Source organism: Urocitellus parryii, chromosome 5 (genome assembly GCF_045843805.1).
Source record: "Urocitellus parryii isolate mUroPar1 chromosome 5, mUroPar1.hap1, whole genome shotgun sequence".
Classification (NCBI taxonomy): domain Eukaryota; kingdom Metazoa; phylum Chordata; class Mammalia; order Rodentia; family Sciuridae; genus Urocitellus; species Urocitellus parryii.
Window position 1 is genome coordinate 193,143,563 of NC_135535.1, and position 17,246 is coordinate 193,160,808.

At 44.6% G+C, this 17,246-nt stretch overlaps 1 protein-coding gene and 1 long non-coding RNA gene across 8 annotated transcripts in view; one reads left to right on the forward strand and one right to left on the reverse strand.

Moving 5' to 3' along the window:
• Rbm20 (RNA binding motif protein 20) overlaps positions 1–17,246 on the forward strand; it is a 185,470-nt gene that overhangs the window by 65,010 nt on the left and 103,214 nt on the right. Inside the window, exons 1-2 of one of the 7 annotated variants that reach the window (XM_026389176.2) lie at positions 14,340–14,488; positions 14,991–15,527. The exons of 5 other annotated variants lie outside the window; for them this stretch is intronic. In XM_026389176.2, the coding sequence (XP_026244961.2) occupies positions 15,523–15,527 (5 nt within the window). In that variant the 5' untranslated portion in view covers positions 14,340–14,488; positions 14,991–15,522. Of the gene's footprint in view, positions 1–14,339; positions 14,489–14,990; positions 15,528–17,246 lie in introns of those variants that run through there. One more of the 7 variants, XM_077799025.1, reaches the window with a different exon arrangement.
• Positions 9,015–11,249, reverse strand: LOC113182995 (uncharacterized). Its single transcript, XR_003300815.2, has 3 exons — positions 11,034–11,249; positions 10,401–10,477; positions 9,015–9,307 (listed from the first exon to the last, which is right to left on the reverse strand). It is a non-coding gene; the product is annotated as an uncharacterized LOC113182995 (long non-coding RNA).

Here is a 17,246-nt window from a genome sequence, read left to right on the forward strand (position 1 = left end):
TTTCAGAGAAGAAACAAATCTGGGGCTTCAGGAAGCCTTTCCATTGGATCTGGTGATGTCCTTAGAGAATGAAAAACAACAACAACAAAATAAAAACAAACAACCCCAGGGACAAACAGGGGTGGAGCAGGGACCAGACTGCCTCAGGCCCTGCATGGCCCCTGGTTTCCAAGAATAGGAGCCAGCATGTCCCTTTTTGGTTTTAATAACTTTGGATTGGATTTTTGTTACATGCAATTAAGAGCTTGAATCTATCTATCTATCTATCTATCTATCTATATATATATATATATATATATATACATTAACATCCTCTGTTTTTTTAAAAGCCCTTTAAACTTTATAAGCAATATGTGGGCTCATAATTATAAACATTGCAATACTTTTGAGTTTCCTTAGAAGTATTGAGCAATAGGTAGAGGGCTCCATTCTTCCTCATCTCTGCTCAATTTGAATCTTCTCTCCAAAGTGTGACTCCTGGGAGCAGTTTGAGGTATTCCAGCCCTTTTTCTTTGCATTTATATTCATATTTATGTGTACAAATGTGTAATTTATTTCATTTTTAACTGATAGAATAGCATATTCCATGTGTCGTTTCGTTACTTCTGTTTTTTGTTTTGTTTTTGTTTTCTTGTTCTTACATGTTAGTACATATAGGTCTGTTTTGTTCTTACTTTATAATTGGGCATGATGGCACAGGCCTGTAATCCCAGCCATTCAGGAGTCAGGCAGGCATATCGCAAGTCTGAGGCCAGCCACAGCAACTTGGCGAGACCCTGTCTCAAATTAAAAAATAAAAATGGCTGCGGATGTAGAGCTCAGTGGTAGAGCACCCCTGGTTCAATCCTGAGTACAAAAAAAAAAAAAAAGAAAAAAGAAAAAATACACTTCATAGATTTGATAATATGATACTTTGCTTAAGTATTCCCCTATTGATGGACATCTAGTTATTCACCCATATTTCTCTTTCTGTTACAACAATATTGTATCATACATGTGGAGATATTGCTATAGATGGATAGATGGAGTCTTCCAATAGAATAGCTGAGCCATGGCGCATATATTTAAAACATTTTGGTAGATTCTGCAAAAAAGCACCCGACTTACCCTTCTCTCCTCCTGCAGAGTACTGACCAGTTTATTTTCCCACACTGTCGCCTACACTGAAGGAGCACCTACTTCAATTTTCTAATCCCCCAAATGAAAAGCACAAGGTGGTTGTTCTTGTACATTCTTCTGAACACAGGCAGGGTGGGCACCCTTCATGGGGGAATTGATCTCATATTTACTCTTTTGTTAATTGATCCTCTTAGATTCTGCTTTATAAAAATGTGGTTGTCTTTTTCTTATTAACTCAAATACATTCTTTTTGCATTGCACATCCCAGCACCATACTCTTGTAGGTATTTTCTCCTAAGTGTTGCCTTCAGTTTTGTTTGTAAGTGGGTTCTATTTTGTTTTTGTATCTTGGTGTATGTGTGTGTAGTTTTAGGGTTTTTTTTTTGGTTTTGTTTTTGTTTTTCTTCAAATGGGCAGACATCTTCAATTTTTATGAATTCCAACCTGTCAGTCTTGTTCCTTACAGTATCTGAGCTTCATGTCTTGTGTGGAAGGGCTTTTCCTACCCCAGATTACCGAGTTTGTTTACTCTGTGTATGTTTTAAGGTTTAGCTATTTAATCCAGCATTGTCATCTTTACCTGATCTGTGAGAATAGTAATATGTTCTTCCAGAGGATTCAGTGGATAGCATGTTCAAGGGGTCTGCCTCCCTTTTTTCCTGTCTTATTCTGTTTGTGGGGCTGTACCAATTCGCCATAGACCGAGTGGCTTAAACAACAGACTTTTATTTCTCACAGTTCTGGAGGCTGGGGAGTCCAAGACCAAGCCTCTGGCAGAGTTGATGCCTGGTGAGAGCCCACTTCCTGGTTCATAACTACCTTCTCACTGTGCCCTCACATGGTGGGAGAGGTAAGGGAGCTCTGGAGTTTCTTTTGCAAGGGCACTAATCCCAGTCATGCCCTCACAAACCAAGCACCTCCCAGAGATCCCCTGCTGATATCCTGCCGCCATCACTTTGGCTCAGTTTTCGACATGAGTGTGGGGGACACAGACATTCAGCCCATAGCACCCTCCCGCGTGGACAGGCCCACTCCATTCATAGTGGAGTCCTCAGGGATCTTCCTTTGATGCCGAGGAATTTGGACAAGTTTTTGGGAACCCACAGGACCCCTCACCACCTTTATGCCCTGGAGAAGTGCTCTGTGTCCACTGTCTGGCCCACATGTCGCAGCTCAGCTGTGGTATTTGAACATGGTCGTCCTGGACTCTCTTGCACTCATCCTGGACTCTCTCTCTCTCTCCCCCTAGGCCCAGTCCATCAGCCAAAGTCTCAGGTCTCCCTGAAGACAGGCGCAGAACCTGACCACTTCTGCATACCCCCTCTGCCGTCGCCCGTGCCAGGCCACATTGCCTTGCATCTGGATCATGCCAGTGCCTGTTACCTTCTGCCCTAGAAGTCCCCTCTCCCACAGCAGCCAGAGTGACCTTCTGAAATGCAGAGCCAGGCATTTTTGCTCTCTGCTCCAAATGCTCCAGACCCTCCCATTGACTCAGAGTAGAATCAGAGGTGTTTAGTGGCCTTCTTCTTCAGGTCCTTTTGCTTTATTTCCTGCTCTCTCTTGGACACCCTCCCACTGGGTACTTGCTCTTCCTCAGGTACCTGGGCCCTTGCTCCTGCTATCTGGAGCCCTGCTCAACTGTCACCTTTTCAAGAGGCCTTCCCTGGCCTTGTCTCAAGCAGCCCTCCTCACCCCCATCATCTTCCATAAGCTTTTTCCTCTTAGCACCGGCCATGCCTGACATGTTGACATTTATTTGTATGGTTTTTTTTTTTTTTTTTTGTCTTCCTGAACTGGAATGTAACTTCTACAAGGAGAGAGACTTTGTTCCCTGATGAATGAACCTCCAGCCCGAGAACTATATCCCACACAGAAGTCTCTCGTCTGTTTGACAAATGAATATAGAAACATCAGGTCCAGACTTGTTCTGATGAGGGCCCAGCCTGCTGTTAGATCCTTGGCGACCTCCCTATGGGCCAGTCACCAATTGGACAGTGTGAATGTTTCTTCCTGTTAATGCCATTTCCCGTGGGATGGGTCACGAGCGGGACAGGTTGGGGTGTGCAGGTGTCTGCCTCTGCGTGGGTCCATTGAGCCCAGTCCTTGCAGCAGTAAATCACTATCACCGCTGCACCAACCAGACCGCGCCTCATGGATGACCCAAGGGCAACTCAGCAAGCTCCTCAGCAGCCTCTCTAATTGGTGTCATCTTCAGAAACAACCTGTGGCTTCCGACCAGTTGTGCTTGTGAAAGTGTCTCCTTGCCGCTCATGAAACATCTTAATGTAGTTGGTAGTTGGACCTCCCTGTACCTTCTCATTTCACCAAGCTATAAAATGGAGGCTAAAAATAGGTGTGATAAGTTGATTACGGCAATTTATTACAGAGCCTCCCTCCTCGATTCACCTACAGCCAGAGCACACGAGTGCGAACAGTCTCTGGGGGCTGCCTCCCTGCATCCTCAGATGCCAAAGTGAGGGACGGCCGGGGGCGGTGGGCGGTGGGGGGAGAGTCAGGGCACCTGCCCTTCACCTCCACCTCTGACCATTGTCTTTTTTTTTGCCTGTGAATTCAGGAAACTGGCTTTATTTTGACCATTGTCCTTGAACAATTTTTGGGGGGCAGGAGGTGGGGTAAAATTCAGAGCAATTAATTGTATTAGAAGTAACTTTCTTTTGAAGACATTTCCTCTATAGAGACTTCCTGACCGTTAGTTGCTCTCTGTGTTTAGTTGTGACTGTTAGGTGAGGCAACATGAAATGATTAATAGAGAAAGATATAGTTCATGCATAATAGTGGGCAATTTTTAAAAAAATCAATTTTTAATAGGCTCTATTTTTAGGGCCGGTTTGAGGGTCACAGCAAAACTAATGCTGTACACAGATTTCTCACACACCTCCCACAGTGCAGAGCCTCCCCATTACCAAGGCCCCCTACTAGAGTGATAATGCCTTATAGTTGACAAACCTACACTGATACCAGAGTATCCCTTGGAGTCCGCAGTTTACATACAGTAGGATTCACTCTTGATGGTGGACATTCTGTGGGTTCAGACAAGTGCATAATATATATATCGACCATTATAGTAACTTACATAGTGGTTTTCACTGCCCTATGATGAAATTTTAATTATCCAAGTATTATATGAATATATTCTGCTTAAAAGTTTTAAAGCATTCTGTAAAAACACTAAAGTTCATTTTTCTACCATCTCCAGTCTTAGAGTTAATCAGTGTTATTCCACCGTGTCCTTCCAGTGACACCAGGGTGCAGGCTGACAATACTAATTATAACTCCAGGACTATTGATAAAGGAGTTCTAGGGCTGGGCCATGTATCAGGGGCTTTGTGTCCATCAGCTCATGGCAACCCTGTAAGGTAGGAGGTGAGTTCCATTTTGCTAATTACAGCTTTATTGAGATATGTCACATGACATAAAATGCAAGCTTTGAAAGTATACAAGTCAGTGGTGTTTTATTTATATTTACAAAGTTGTACATCCATTATCACCATCTCATTCCAGAACATGTTCCTAAAAAAACCCTGCATATTCATTAGATGTCTCTCCCTATCTCCATTCTCTCCCCTTTCCCATTCCCTCGTATCATTAATTCATCTTCTGCCTCTATGGATTTCCTGATCTGGATATTTCACATACATGGAATAATACAACATGTGGCCTTTTGCAACTGGTTTCTTTACTTAGCATGTCTTTATGTTTTAGTGCATTTATGTATCAGTGCATTTTTTTTGACAGCTGGATAAGTTTCATTGTAAAGGCAAACCACATTTTGTTTATTCATTTATCAGAGGGTGAACATTTGGGTTGTCTCCACTTTTTGGCTATTATGGATCATGCTCCTAGGAACATTTGTGAACGAGTTTTCTATGCTTTCAGTTTTCTGGGGTGTATATCTAGGAATAGAATTGCTGGGGCCTAGTGTAACTCTACATTTAATATTTTGAGGAGTATAAGCAGAGTGTTTTCTGAAGTGTCCGCACATTTTACAATGCTGTTGGCAGTGAATGAAGGTTCCATTTTCACCCAATTCTTGCAACACTTACTGTTGCCTTTTTTATTTTAGAAGGTATGAGGGGAATCTCACCATGACTTTGATTTGCATTTCCTTAATGATCAATGATATTGAGCATCTTTTTGTTTGTTTATTGGTCACGTGTCTATCTTCTTTAGAAACGTCTAATAAAATCCTTTGTCTATTTTTCAATTGGTGTTATTTGTCTTTTTATTGAGTTTGTTACCCTATTGTACAGATACAGGGCCTTTCCTTTGGGGCAATGGACAGAGAAAGCAGAGTTCTGTGCTTTTCAGTTCTTATGAAATTTCTCAAGTGTTAGAATGGAATTTTACTTTGAATGTAGGCTTATCTCCTTTCCCATGTCTAAATAATACTAGTTACTATTAAATTGTATCTAGTATGTGCCGGACTATATAGAGTTTAATCTTTCTTTTTAAGTGTGTCATAGCTGTACATAATAGTTTACTTTTTAAAACAATTCTGCAGAGACTGAGATTCAGAAAGTTCACATTATTTCTTTTTTTGAGGGGGGGATACTGGGTATAAAACTCAGGGCCACTTGGCTATTGAGTCACATCCCTACCCCTATTTTCTATTTTGTTTAGAGACAGGGTCTCACTGAGTTGCTTAGGTCCTCGCTTTTGCTGAGGCTGGCTTTGATCCTCCTGCCTCAGCTTCCAGAGCCGCTGGGATTACAGGCATGCACCACTGCACCTGGCTAGAAAGTTTACATTATTAGACCAAAGTTACACAGTGAGAATCCCGTTTGCCAGTTCCTGTGGCAGTGATCAAAAGCTGAAGCTGGGACTTCAACCTGGTGGTGTTGCAGAAGGCGCCACACTAGGCAATATGGAAAGCATCTGCTCAAGTTCAATTGCTCAGAGTTGGGAGCTGTAGAAGTGAAGTGGCTGTACAGTGGAGTGGCCACTTCTTTGTTGAAGAAGAGAACTCCAAGGTGTTTCCAGAGGCTTTGTCTTTATTGCCTCCTGCTCTGCAGGAGTACTTCATCAGCCCTGTCTCAGTTCAGTTTCTGGAGGCAGAGGAGGGATCACAGAATCATTGGATTATGAAATCACTTTAGAGTTGTTAAGTGGAGATTTGAAAGGGTCGGTTATTCAAATTCCCATATTCTTCACTGAATCTTTGGCTTCTCCTCCCAAATAGCTGCCTTAAAATGCCCAGTAACATCCCTGCAGGCTTGGGTGTGCTGGGTCATATTGTTGTCCTGCCAGCTGTCTGGCACTTCAAGACTTAGAGAGGGTACATTCTTTCTTTGTAGCCAAAGCAGATATTTTTGCAGCGTGTGAATCATCTGAGGAGTGAGAATAGCAGGCGAGGGAGGCAGGATCATCATTATCACCGACAAACATTTGTCAGACACCTACCTAAGTGCCCAGGTTTGCTAAGATGGCGCCTACCAACCTGAGCTCTGGTCTGCTTGCATCCCCCGCTCTAGGAACTTGACCTCTCAGACCCTGACTCTGTACCTGGCACATGCGAGTCATTTGGGATGGAAGCCCAGTCTCAAGAAGTTTAAATTCTTTAGGTGGAGAAACACATGTGGACCACCAAGCAAGGTCAACTGGGATAAACCCTGTCACCAAACTGTGAATAAAATGACCCACATGCTTTGGGAATGTGGACAATGGCTCCCCTTTTCCATCTACCCAGTAGGATAATCATCCTGACTCTATTTAATTCACGAAGATGTCTTGGAAGTAAATGAGACCATGAATGTGCTGGATGTGTGAGCTAGTAGTTCGAACACCAGGGAGTCAGAAATCCCTTTCCCAAGTCGATGAAAGTTTTGTTCTTCCACCTCAGAAAAATTCCGCATGGTTTCGCAAGCAATTGCAATTTCATGAAACCCACACATAGACCCCTGCAGGGACCTCTAGAGTAATAATAATCTGTTTCAAATCTTATCGCCTCAAGGGTATTTTATAGTCCCAGCTTAATTCATATTATTAGCAATTTACGTTACTATTATTAAAGATAACTATGTTTCTCAGTTATTTTTATGTTAAAAACCTTTCTCCTTTTTTAAAAAAATCACTTGTCCAGGTGTCCAGTGATGGATCAATAGATAAAGAATTGTAGTATTTTTACATAATGGATTATTATTGAGCCATATAAAAGAGAATGAAATCCTATCGTTCATGCCAATGTGGATGAGTCTGGAGGACATGTGAAATAAGCCAGGCATGGAAAGATAAATACTGCAAGATCTCATTCATACGTGGAAGCTAAAAAGCTGATCTCGTAGAAGAGTAGAAGAGTGGTCTCTAGAAGCTAGGAAGAGTAGGGAGGATAGGGATAGAAAGGGGATAGGTAACTGGTACCAAAATTTAGATAGGAGGAATGAGTTCTGGTGTTTTATAGCACAGTAGGGTGAACTATATTTAACAATTGACTATATATATTTCAAAAGAGCTAGAAAAGACGAATGTTCCCAGCACAAAGAAAGGATAAAAGTTTGAAGTGATGGGAATGCAAATTACCCTGAGTTGATCATTATGCAGTAAACACCTGAGTGAAAAACCACACTGTGCCCCATAAATATTAAACATGTGCAATAAATATGTATCAGTTAAAATTTTAAAAACTCATTTGCTAAATGTCCTTTGTAACCAGCTGGGATTTAGATTCATGAACTCTAAGGACAAAGTAAAAGCAAGGTAAATCCAATTGACCCGATTTTTCTTCTGTTCTTGTATACATGTCTAAAATAAAATAGAAAGCAATTACGTAGAAGTAGACTTTAAAAAAAAATATATATATAATATATATATATTATATATATATATATAAACCTATATTTTAGGCATGGTGGCTTCATATTTGGGGGCTGCAGATTCCACAGAGCTAGTTGGGTGGGGGGGCAGCGTTAAATCCTCTACTCTTGTAAAACTAATTTTATGGCACAGAGCTGGGACGGCGTGTGTGTAGGCGGCTGAGGGCATTGGCCACGCCAGGTTCCCGGAGACGGGAGGCAGGATTGACAGCCACAGCTTGGTCCCGGTGCTGGGGTGGAATCTGCTGCGTGTGCAGCCTCCTTCCTGCCCACCCCCCATCCTGGCAGGCGGTGGTGCTGGGCAGACAGACACCATGCCTGTCTCTGGGGCAGATGTGCTGTTGGCCACCCCATCTGTCCCTCCTGCCCCTCCTGCCTGGGCTCTCTCTCTGGGCATCTCTCCTCCCCCTACTCCCCTGACGCAGCCCCTTGACCAGCTTCTCAGCGGAATGTCCTGTCCCAGGAGGCATTGCATCACTGCTGTCCGACCTCCCACTCTGCATGCCTGGTTTCGCTCTGACCATGAAAGGCCTGAGGTTTGGGTTTCAGGGCTGCCCTGGGAGTCTCTGTCCTAGGTGGCTTATCTGAAAGCTGGAGCTGGTTCATGATACCACTAGCATCTATATTTTCCCCCTACTAAAGCACCTGCAAAGATCCCCCATCATGCTCCCCTGGCATGGGTCAGCGTGGACGGAGGCCCCCTACTCACTTGTCTGCCGTTCTCAGGGCAACCAGAGATGTGGTCTCAGCTGGAGGCAGGACCGCTGTGTGCCCAGGTGAGGATGTCACAGATGCCACAATTTGAGATTGAGCCCTTTGTCCCACTCACTGAATATGAAATTGTGGTGAAGTGATGGCTTCTCTAAGTTACTCAGTTTCCCTGTCTGGGAGGTGGGAATGACACCTACTTCCTTGTGTCTATGTGAGGACTACATGGTACTGAAGAGGGACCACAGAGTTCAGAGTTCAAGATCACCGGCACTCCAACATCAGTTGCAAACTTAGGGGTCTGTAAGACCGTACTCAGGTGTATAATTTGTTAAAAAGACACAATATTCTGGAAGCTGTTGTAATCACAATTGAGATTTATTACAATGAAATGATACAGGTTAAATTAAGCTGAGGAAAGAGGGGCAGAGTCCAGGTGGGTTCCACAGATGGAGCTTCCAGTTGTCCTTTCCCGTGGGATTGTGTAAAGCACTAGCCTCTGGAAACTGTGTGACCACACACATGGAGTACTACCAACCAGGAAGCTCACCGGAGCCTTGGGGAAAGTTTTCGCTGGGGTTCGTTCATGTGGGCTGACCTCAGCCTCTGGTCTCTGGGTTCACGATGCTGGCACTGCGTGGCTCCAGGCCCTATCATAAACCACACTGTAAGACCATCTGCAGGACAGATGGTCCTCACTTACCAGACAAGACAATCCAAGGGCTTAAAGGTCTCTCAGAGCTGAGGGAGGCCAAAGGCCAGGCCTCTCTTTGGGCAAGCTTAGTTCTTTCCTGGAAAAGGACAGTGCCCCCCAAAAACTTATGGGGCATGGTGGACTTCAGGGGAATCTCCGCTAGTTCTCAGTTTTGTGCCCCAGGGTAGAGGTGAGGGATGTAGCTGCAGTTTTCTTTCTCCTTCTACTTGTTGATTATGTCTGTGGTCTTGCAAAGGAGACACTAACCTTGCCTATTTGAAGTTAATACCAGGGTATGTTTTTGCCGGATGATAATGCTTTAAACCCTTCAGGCACATGTGTGGGTCTGAATCTCACAATGAGGTTGATAGACAAGTGTCATTATCCTCATATACCGGGGAGGCAATGCCCCGAGAGGCTTACAAGAGTCACCACATCTCAAGACTGACACTAGGGATAAAAATGTTGTCCCTGGGCTTCTTTTCATCTTCTTGCTGACAGGAATCCCTGAGTGCCACCCTGTTAATGTGACAACCTTGAACCAGCTGGGCCTGGTCCCTACTCAGTTATGGTCCTGGTCACATGCAGGCTGTGAGAATTTGGGAGATTCTCTTACTGTCCCCCCTGCCCAATGAGACAGTATCACCTGAGATAAGTAGTTCGAGGTACTGTTAGATGTTGGGGAATGTGGGGACCCATAGTGTGCAGGCTTGCTATTATTCCTATGCTGCAACTTAATGGCAACAAATTCGAGTGTTTTGTTAGCTAGGTGTGTAAGAGATTCAGATTGAGAAGGTCTCCAACCCAGAGGCCTTTGCAGCACCATCATTGATTCTTTTCAGATAATTGCCAGGTGATTCAATCTCCACATATTGGTTTTTCCTGCAGCTTCGTCCTGTGTGTATGTGTCGGGGGCATCTCTGCCTTCAGTTCCTGGTGCCTGGGCTCCCTCTGCTGCCCTTCCCGCCTCTCCTCCTCACCCAGTGAACTCCTGCACTTCCTCAAATTCCAGCCACTTCCTGTTGAGGTCCACACCCCCCTTTACTTACCTTGTTGTTGAAAGTATTCATCAACTACAGCTCCACACGGTCTGATTACCATCTCTCTCTTCTGCTAGGCCAGAACGCTAGGAGGGCAGAAAGCTGAGGTCACAGTTCTCTGATCCTGCAGGCTGCTGCCACATGCCACGCTAACATAGAAGCCAAGTGGTATCTCCTAGAGGCTCCACTGATTCCCAGCCATCCTTCACTTCAGGATCAGGGCCTTGGTGTCCTAACTGCGGTGTGGGTAGGCCTGAGGGGGGTCTCACCCATCTACACCCTAATCAGACACTGGAATGCTGACTTCCTCTCTCTGGGGATATCGATATTAATGTCTCCGCCTCTCCTTTTTTGGACTAGTTTGGAGTTGTGGAGACCACCTGGGCTGGCCAGGAGCTCCCTGGGTGGCTCCTTGGCTGCTTAGAACACATGGACTTAGTTTCCTCGGTCTCAGCATGCCCTAGGAAGGGCAGCACCTAGGCAACGCCTCTGTGGGAAGAATGTGAAATTGAAGGCTCCCTCGTTAACCCTGACTTGGTGCTCCTCCCCTTCCCTGGGTGTCCAACCCCAGACCCCCACGGTTCTGCAGGCCCTCCAGCAGAGTGAGCACAGCTGGTCCTGAGGAGAGGCAGGCAGGCTTACGCTGATGGGACTAGGACAGGTTCCGTTCTCCTCCTGGCTGTGCTCTTGACAGTGTGGCCTTGACAAGCTTTAAGCTGCTAGAAACTCATCTGTAAAATGAGCAGAGTGTCGCCTGCCCATGGTCAGCCCTCAGACCGCGTCAGCACATCCTCCTGTCCAAAGCTCCTCGTGGTGGGATGGAGTGCTCCCTCTCTCTTGCTCAGATTCCTGGTGTCCCACTTCCCTTCCCTTCCCTCTCCCCTCTTCCCAGTTAAACTGCCTTTGTGTCAAAGCCAGGAATGAGGAGAGAGGCATCTTTCCGATTACTCCCCCTGTCCCATGCTCCTACTTAGAGCAGACACATAGGGTCAGACCCCTCTACTGCATGCCCCAAGGGGAAACCTGGGTGCTGGGTCTCTCCTTAGCCCTATGTAACTGGCATGTGTGTGTGGCAGTTTCTGGTAAGGATTTCCAGGGCCTTGTTCAATGACTGGGGTGAGTCTGAGGACTGTTTAGTTTGATCCTCTCTTGGTCTGAAGGTAATCTTCACCCTTGCTACTCTGCATGAGGCCAGTTCTCAATATTCAGCAGCTGGTCATTCAGTGTTGGGAGATAACTAGACTCCTTCCCTCTCACCCCCCCCCCCCAGCTCTGCCCTCAAGTTCAAACAAAAAACAAGCAAGCCAGAGGGCAAACAGTCAAAGGAGCTGCTGTTTTCTCCCTTTCCTTGAGAAGAAGAAAAGAAGGAAGACTGGTAACTCCTATGGCTCCCTGGAACCAAGAAAAGGATGGGCGGGGGAAGACAGGAGATAAATTGTATTTGGAATTTGCATTAGAACAGGGCTTTTCCATCCATATCATCTTATGCTTATATCTGAGGTCACAGTTTCCCTCTGCCAAATCCCATATTTTCTGAAAAACCCAGGAATTCACCCTGGTTAGCTGAATTCATAAATTAGTATGCTCTAGTTACAATTCTATCATTTTCTGTGTGTATAGGCAGAATCTTTTACCTTCACCTTTGTCCTTAAAATGACTCTCAGCAGTCCTTTACATTACAAATTTGTAAATCTCTCTTCCTCCTCCTTGGTTTTCTAGGCTGGGTCACCTGAGGATATTCTGAAAGTGTGCTAATGAATAGAAATTCTTATGTTAGATTAGAATGCTTGCAAGGAAAAGCTACCTGTCTTTGTCCACTTGAGAGAAGGGGCTTCCTGCAAGAGTTTTCCTTAGTTTTATATTGAGTAGATGTTCTCTTCATCTTGATTTGCAGATTGTCAGCCTTTTCCCCCTTCAATATACAATCACAGTAAAATGCAAGACAGTAATCTGGCCTTTTAGAATTCTCACCCTTTGCACTTGACCTTAGATGCCTCTAGATCTCATGTGTAAATCCTTCCTGCTCCTGTGTGTGACATCACACCCCGGCCATTTCTTCTCATTCTTCTCACCTGTTTTCTTCTAAAAGGAGCACATATCTCAAAACTGCCAGTTTTGATCTGAATTAATAATCATGCTCTATTTCTAATTCTGATAGTACCTTTTCACTCCTTTTGGCCTTTTTCTCCAGTGTGTTTCTTATACACAGCCTTCAATATTTCTATACCGCAATTTTGGTGTGCTCGTCTTTTTAATGGTTGTGACCTTTGCTTTTCCCTATTCTTCCCTGCTTTTCCCTGCTGTTTCTGGTTGAGAGATGAGCATTGACTTTTTTCCCTGACCTACCATCAGCCATAGTTCTTTCCAGATTCTTCTGTGATCTCTTCTACGAAAGTTATTTCTTATGAAAACAGACATCTCTTTACCTATTCTAGTCTCTCAGATTTCTTTCAAGAATTTGAAGGAAGCTCTTCCTTTCTCCACTAGGTAAAGGTAATGTTACTTGCCTAGCGTGACTGACAATCAAATTCTGTTCACTGCCATGTCCCCAGCAGTCGGGTTCATTCTTTGGCAGCCCCTGAGATCATTTTCTAAATACTTTTTTCATTCACAAACTTTAGTTTTGCTTCAGGGCCTTCTGGGCTACATGGAGCCTCTGACAGGTGAAGTCCATTCATGTTGGCGGCTGACACCCCACTGCTGGATTGCAGAGCAGAATTTCTGCAGGAAGCTGGCTCTTTTTCCTGTTGTAGGAAGACTGAGACAAGTTGGCTGCCCATCTTTGTAATCCCAGTGACTCAGGAGGCTAAAACAGCAGGATTACAAGTTTGGAGATTATAATTTTGCAAGACCCTGTCTCAAAATAAAAAATGAAAAGGGCTGGAGATATAAGCGCCCCAGTATCCCTCCACGCCCCCCCCCCCCCCCAAAAGACTGAGACAACATCAAGACGAGGACTCGGTCTTCCAAGTTTAGAGGTCTTGAGACCCTCATGGAAACCACTCACTGTGCTAACCTCTGAAACCACCTGGAGCAGAACCAGTTCCTCATAGCAGACCCTGGGGATCCTAGGAAACCTTTCCAGGCATCAGGATGGAGATTGGAATTGGTAATGACTCATCTTATCACTGGTATTTGTCAGGAATACTAGGCTCAGAAAATCTCCTTTCACTCCCGTTAGTATTTTCCCTATAGAATCAGTTTCCTCCAGCACCCAGCTCCCTGCTGGGCGACCTACTTCTGTTAAGATTCTTTGTGGGGCTGGGGCTGGGGCTGGGGCCCAGTGGCAGAGCGCCTGCCTCGCACATGTGAGGCACTGGGTCCATCCTCAGCACCACATAAAAATAAATAAACAAAATAAAGATATTGCGTCCAACTAAAAAATATTTAAAAAAAATTCTTTACTCTCTTCCCTCCTTATCTGTGTCTTAGAATCAGTAGAAGAGAAACTTGGAAGACTCTGAAACATTCTGCAGCCACGGCCAAATGGATTTCTTTATGACTTACTCAAAGTTCTTATGGGGACCTCTTTCTGTCCTTTGAGCTCCAGAGCTCATTCATGGTGTCTCAAGTTTGTCCATCCCTGTCCCCACTCTTGACATTTCTTCTGGGGCAGAATCAGTGACCCCCTCCCATCCCTCACCTCTTGCCTGGATTGTGGGACTGCGCAACACTATGAGGCAAAGCCACAAAGCACAGAGCCAGGTGTGTGGCTAGGAGGATTGTCAATGTGACGTCCAAATATCCACCCCAGCGGGTGTTTTTGGAAGACGCTGTCTTGGGATAAATGATCTCCAGACGCAGAGAGGAGGCAAACACTGTGATTTGTGGTTACTATGAATAGAATTGTCCATGCAGGGCTTGCTTCTTGGTGTCGTGAGCCTTGATCAAGTTCATGGCAAAGCTGGGGTGTAGCCCCTTTCAGAATCCCTGGGGATCTTGGTTTCTGTTTAGCTTGAGAAATAACTGGCTTCACCCTGGCCACAGATCTCCCTCACTCGTGACTCCGCACTTCCCTGTGACTTTTCAGAATGCCCAGGAACTGCTCTCTCAGCTACTTTCACTCTCACTTTAAAGATTATCGCCTCTAAAGCAAGGTAACGGACATATTTTATCCCCAGCAATTTGGTTTGCCCTTCTGGGGGGGTCCTTTCTCAAAACAGCAGTCTCACTGATGCTGACACGTGACTTTGCCAGCTTGTGTGGGAGAAATGTTTATTCATGCCGCCTTTTCCTTATCTTTTCAGAATACCTGGGAATATCTGTGAAACCATATTCATTAGCTCCATTCACTTGCTTTTTTTTTTTTTTGTAAAAATAAAAGCAGCCCCTCCTTTCCACCCACTGAGGAAATAATATTCATTATTCCCTGATGGTTGACATTCTTTCTTGAATTATTCATCTTTGGGCAAAAGCTTGATAGAATTATGCTAATTTAAATATATCTTTAGGGCTGGGGATGTGGCTCAATGGCCTAACGTGCACAAGGCCCAGGATTTGATCCCCAGCACCACAAAATAATAAAAAATATCTCCTTGACTGATTTGGATTTTAGAATGTCATAGAGGATGATAAAGAGGAATTTGTTTGGGTCCTTAGAAGCTGGTCTGTACTTCCTTCGGTGATGATCCATTCTTCAGATGTTGAAGAAAAGGGAGTGAGATTGGAGGAGAAGAAACTGAAGTAGAGAAGGGGCTGGAACAAGAAAACCGAGACCCACAACAGCCACATCAGTGCGGACATGAACTAAGAGTTGGCTCCAGGAGCTCACACTCGTTTGGAACTTTTAAGATGTTCACTTTCAGATACGGCTTGAGTCTTCATCCAAGTGCAGGTGTCCTTAGAAATGATTCTCTGTGCTCAGTCTTTTCCTCCTCATTAAAACTGGACCTGCATCTGTGTTGAATTTGATGTTGGATATGTATATGGACCTTTTCTAACCTGTAGGTGAGATGATTTTATCTGGAGTGTCCAGAAAGTAACATTTTAACTTGGATCCATTACAAAAATTCCCTCGTATTCTTACTTCAAGAAGATTCTTGATCTACCTAGACCTTATCCCACTGAGATGACGGACAGCTTTCTGTGGGTTGAGGAGACCTGGTCCCCTGAGGAGTGAGGACTCTACTTAATGAGGTGAGACTGTGCGTATGTAGCAGCTTTGGTACAGGTGAGGGCTCTTGCAGGCTTGCCTTCTTTTTAGGATGAGATTTCTCCCATGTGGGGGAAACTTCCTGCAATCTGGGAGGGTGTTTTCCCCACACACATTTATTGGGCCCACACTGCATGTCAACCTGTGTCTGGCCCCGTCCTACACGTGGGGAACTGAGTAGTGAACAAAACAGACAGCATTCCCTGTCCTTCTGATGCCTGCGTCCATAATCTTCTCCCTAAACAGGATTATTTTGTTGAGCTCCTGGATCTCTTGACCATGCAGAGAATTTTACATTAGGGAACAGAACAGTGTTTATGTAAGGGCATAAAGAGGAGAGAAAGTCTAGAATTTGGGAGTTGGGAGCCAGTTTTCTAGTCCTTTGAAGACAGAACTCAGCCCGAGGCCTGATGTGGTGTGGGACAGAGTCAGGCATGAAAGAGCATCAGCATTGATTGAATACCCCAGTGGTGACCTCTTGGGGGGTGTGGCAGTGGTGACCTCCTGGGGATGTGGCTTTTGGCAACTCTGCTGTGGATGAATAATCTGGTACTGGGGGGTTGAACTGTGAAAGTGAACTGAGATCAAGCAGATCAAACACTAGCCTTAGTGTGGGGTGACCGTCATAGTATGGGGCTTCCGAGCCACCTGGATACCCCACAAACAATGAGAAAGCTGTACCCAGTACCCCTGCCTGGCTGGTTCTCCGGCCTCACTGGCAATTCCCAGCCCCAGCTGTTCTTTCCCCTTCTCCCTCCCTTTCCAAGTGCCAGATCTGCTGCAGCCTTCCCTGATCCTCAGCAATGCAGACATGTCTGGGAACTTGGATGCCAAGGCAGCTTAGCATTGCCCTCCCAAATACTGAATTGAAACAGGTTCATCAGGAAGACCAGGGCCGAGGGAGGAAGTCTAGTCAGAGACCCCATTGTGGCTCTGAAAAGAAGTCCATTTACACTTCAAAGAAGGAAAACTACAGACCAATATCTCTAATGAACCTTGAAGCAAAAGTCCTCAATAAAATTCTGGCGAATCGGATTCAAATACATATCAAAAAAATTATACATCATGATCAAGTAGGATTCATCCCTGGGATGCAAGGCTGGTTTAATATACGGAAATCAATAAATGTTATTCACCACATCAATAGACTTAAAAATAAGAACCATATGATCATCTCAATAGATGCAGAAAAAGCATTCAACAAAGTACAGCATCCCTTTATGTTCAAAACTCTAGAAAAATTAGGGATAACAGGATCATACCTCAACATGGTAAAAGCAATCTATGATAAGCCACAGGCCAGCATCATTCTGAATGGAGAAAAATTGAAGGCATTCCCTCTAAGATCTGGTACAAGACAGGGATGCCCTCTCTCACCACTTCTGTTCAACATAGTCCTCAAAACACTGGCCAGAGCAATTAGACAGACAAAAGAAATTAAAGGCATAAAAATAGGAAAAGAAGAACTTAAATTATCACTATTTGCAGATGATATGATTCCATACCTAGCAGACCCAAAAGGGTCTACAGAGAAGCTATTAGAACTAATAAATGAATTCAGCAAAGTGGCAGGATATAAGATCAACACGCATAAATCAAAGGCATTCCTGTATATCAGCGACAAATCCTCTGAAACGGAAATGAGGACAACTACTCCATTCACAATATCCCCCCAAAAAATAAAATACTTGGGAATCAACCTA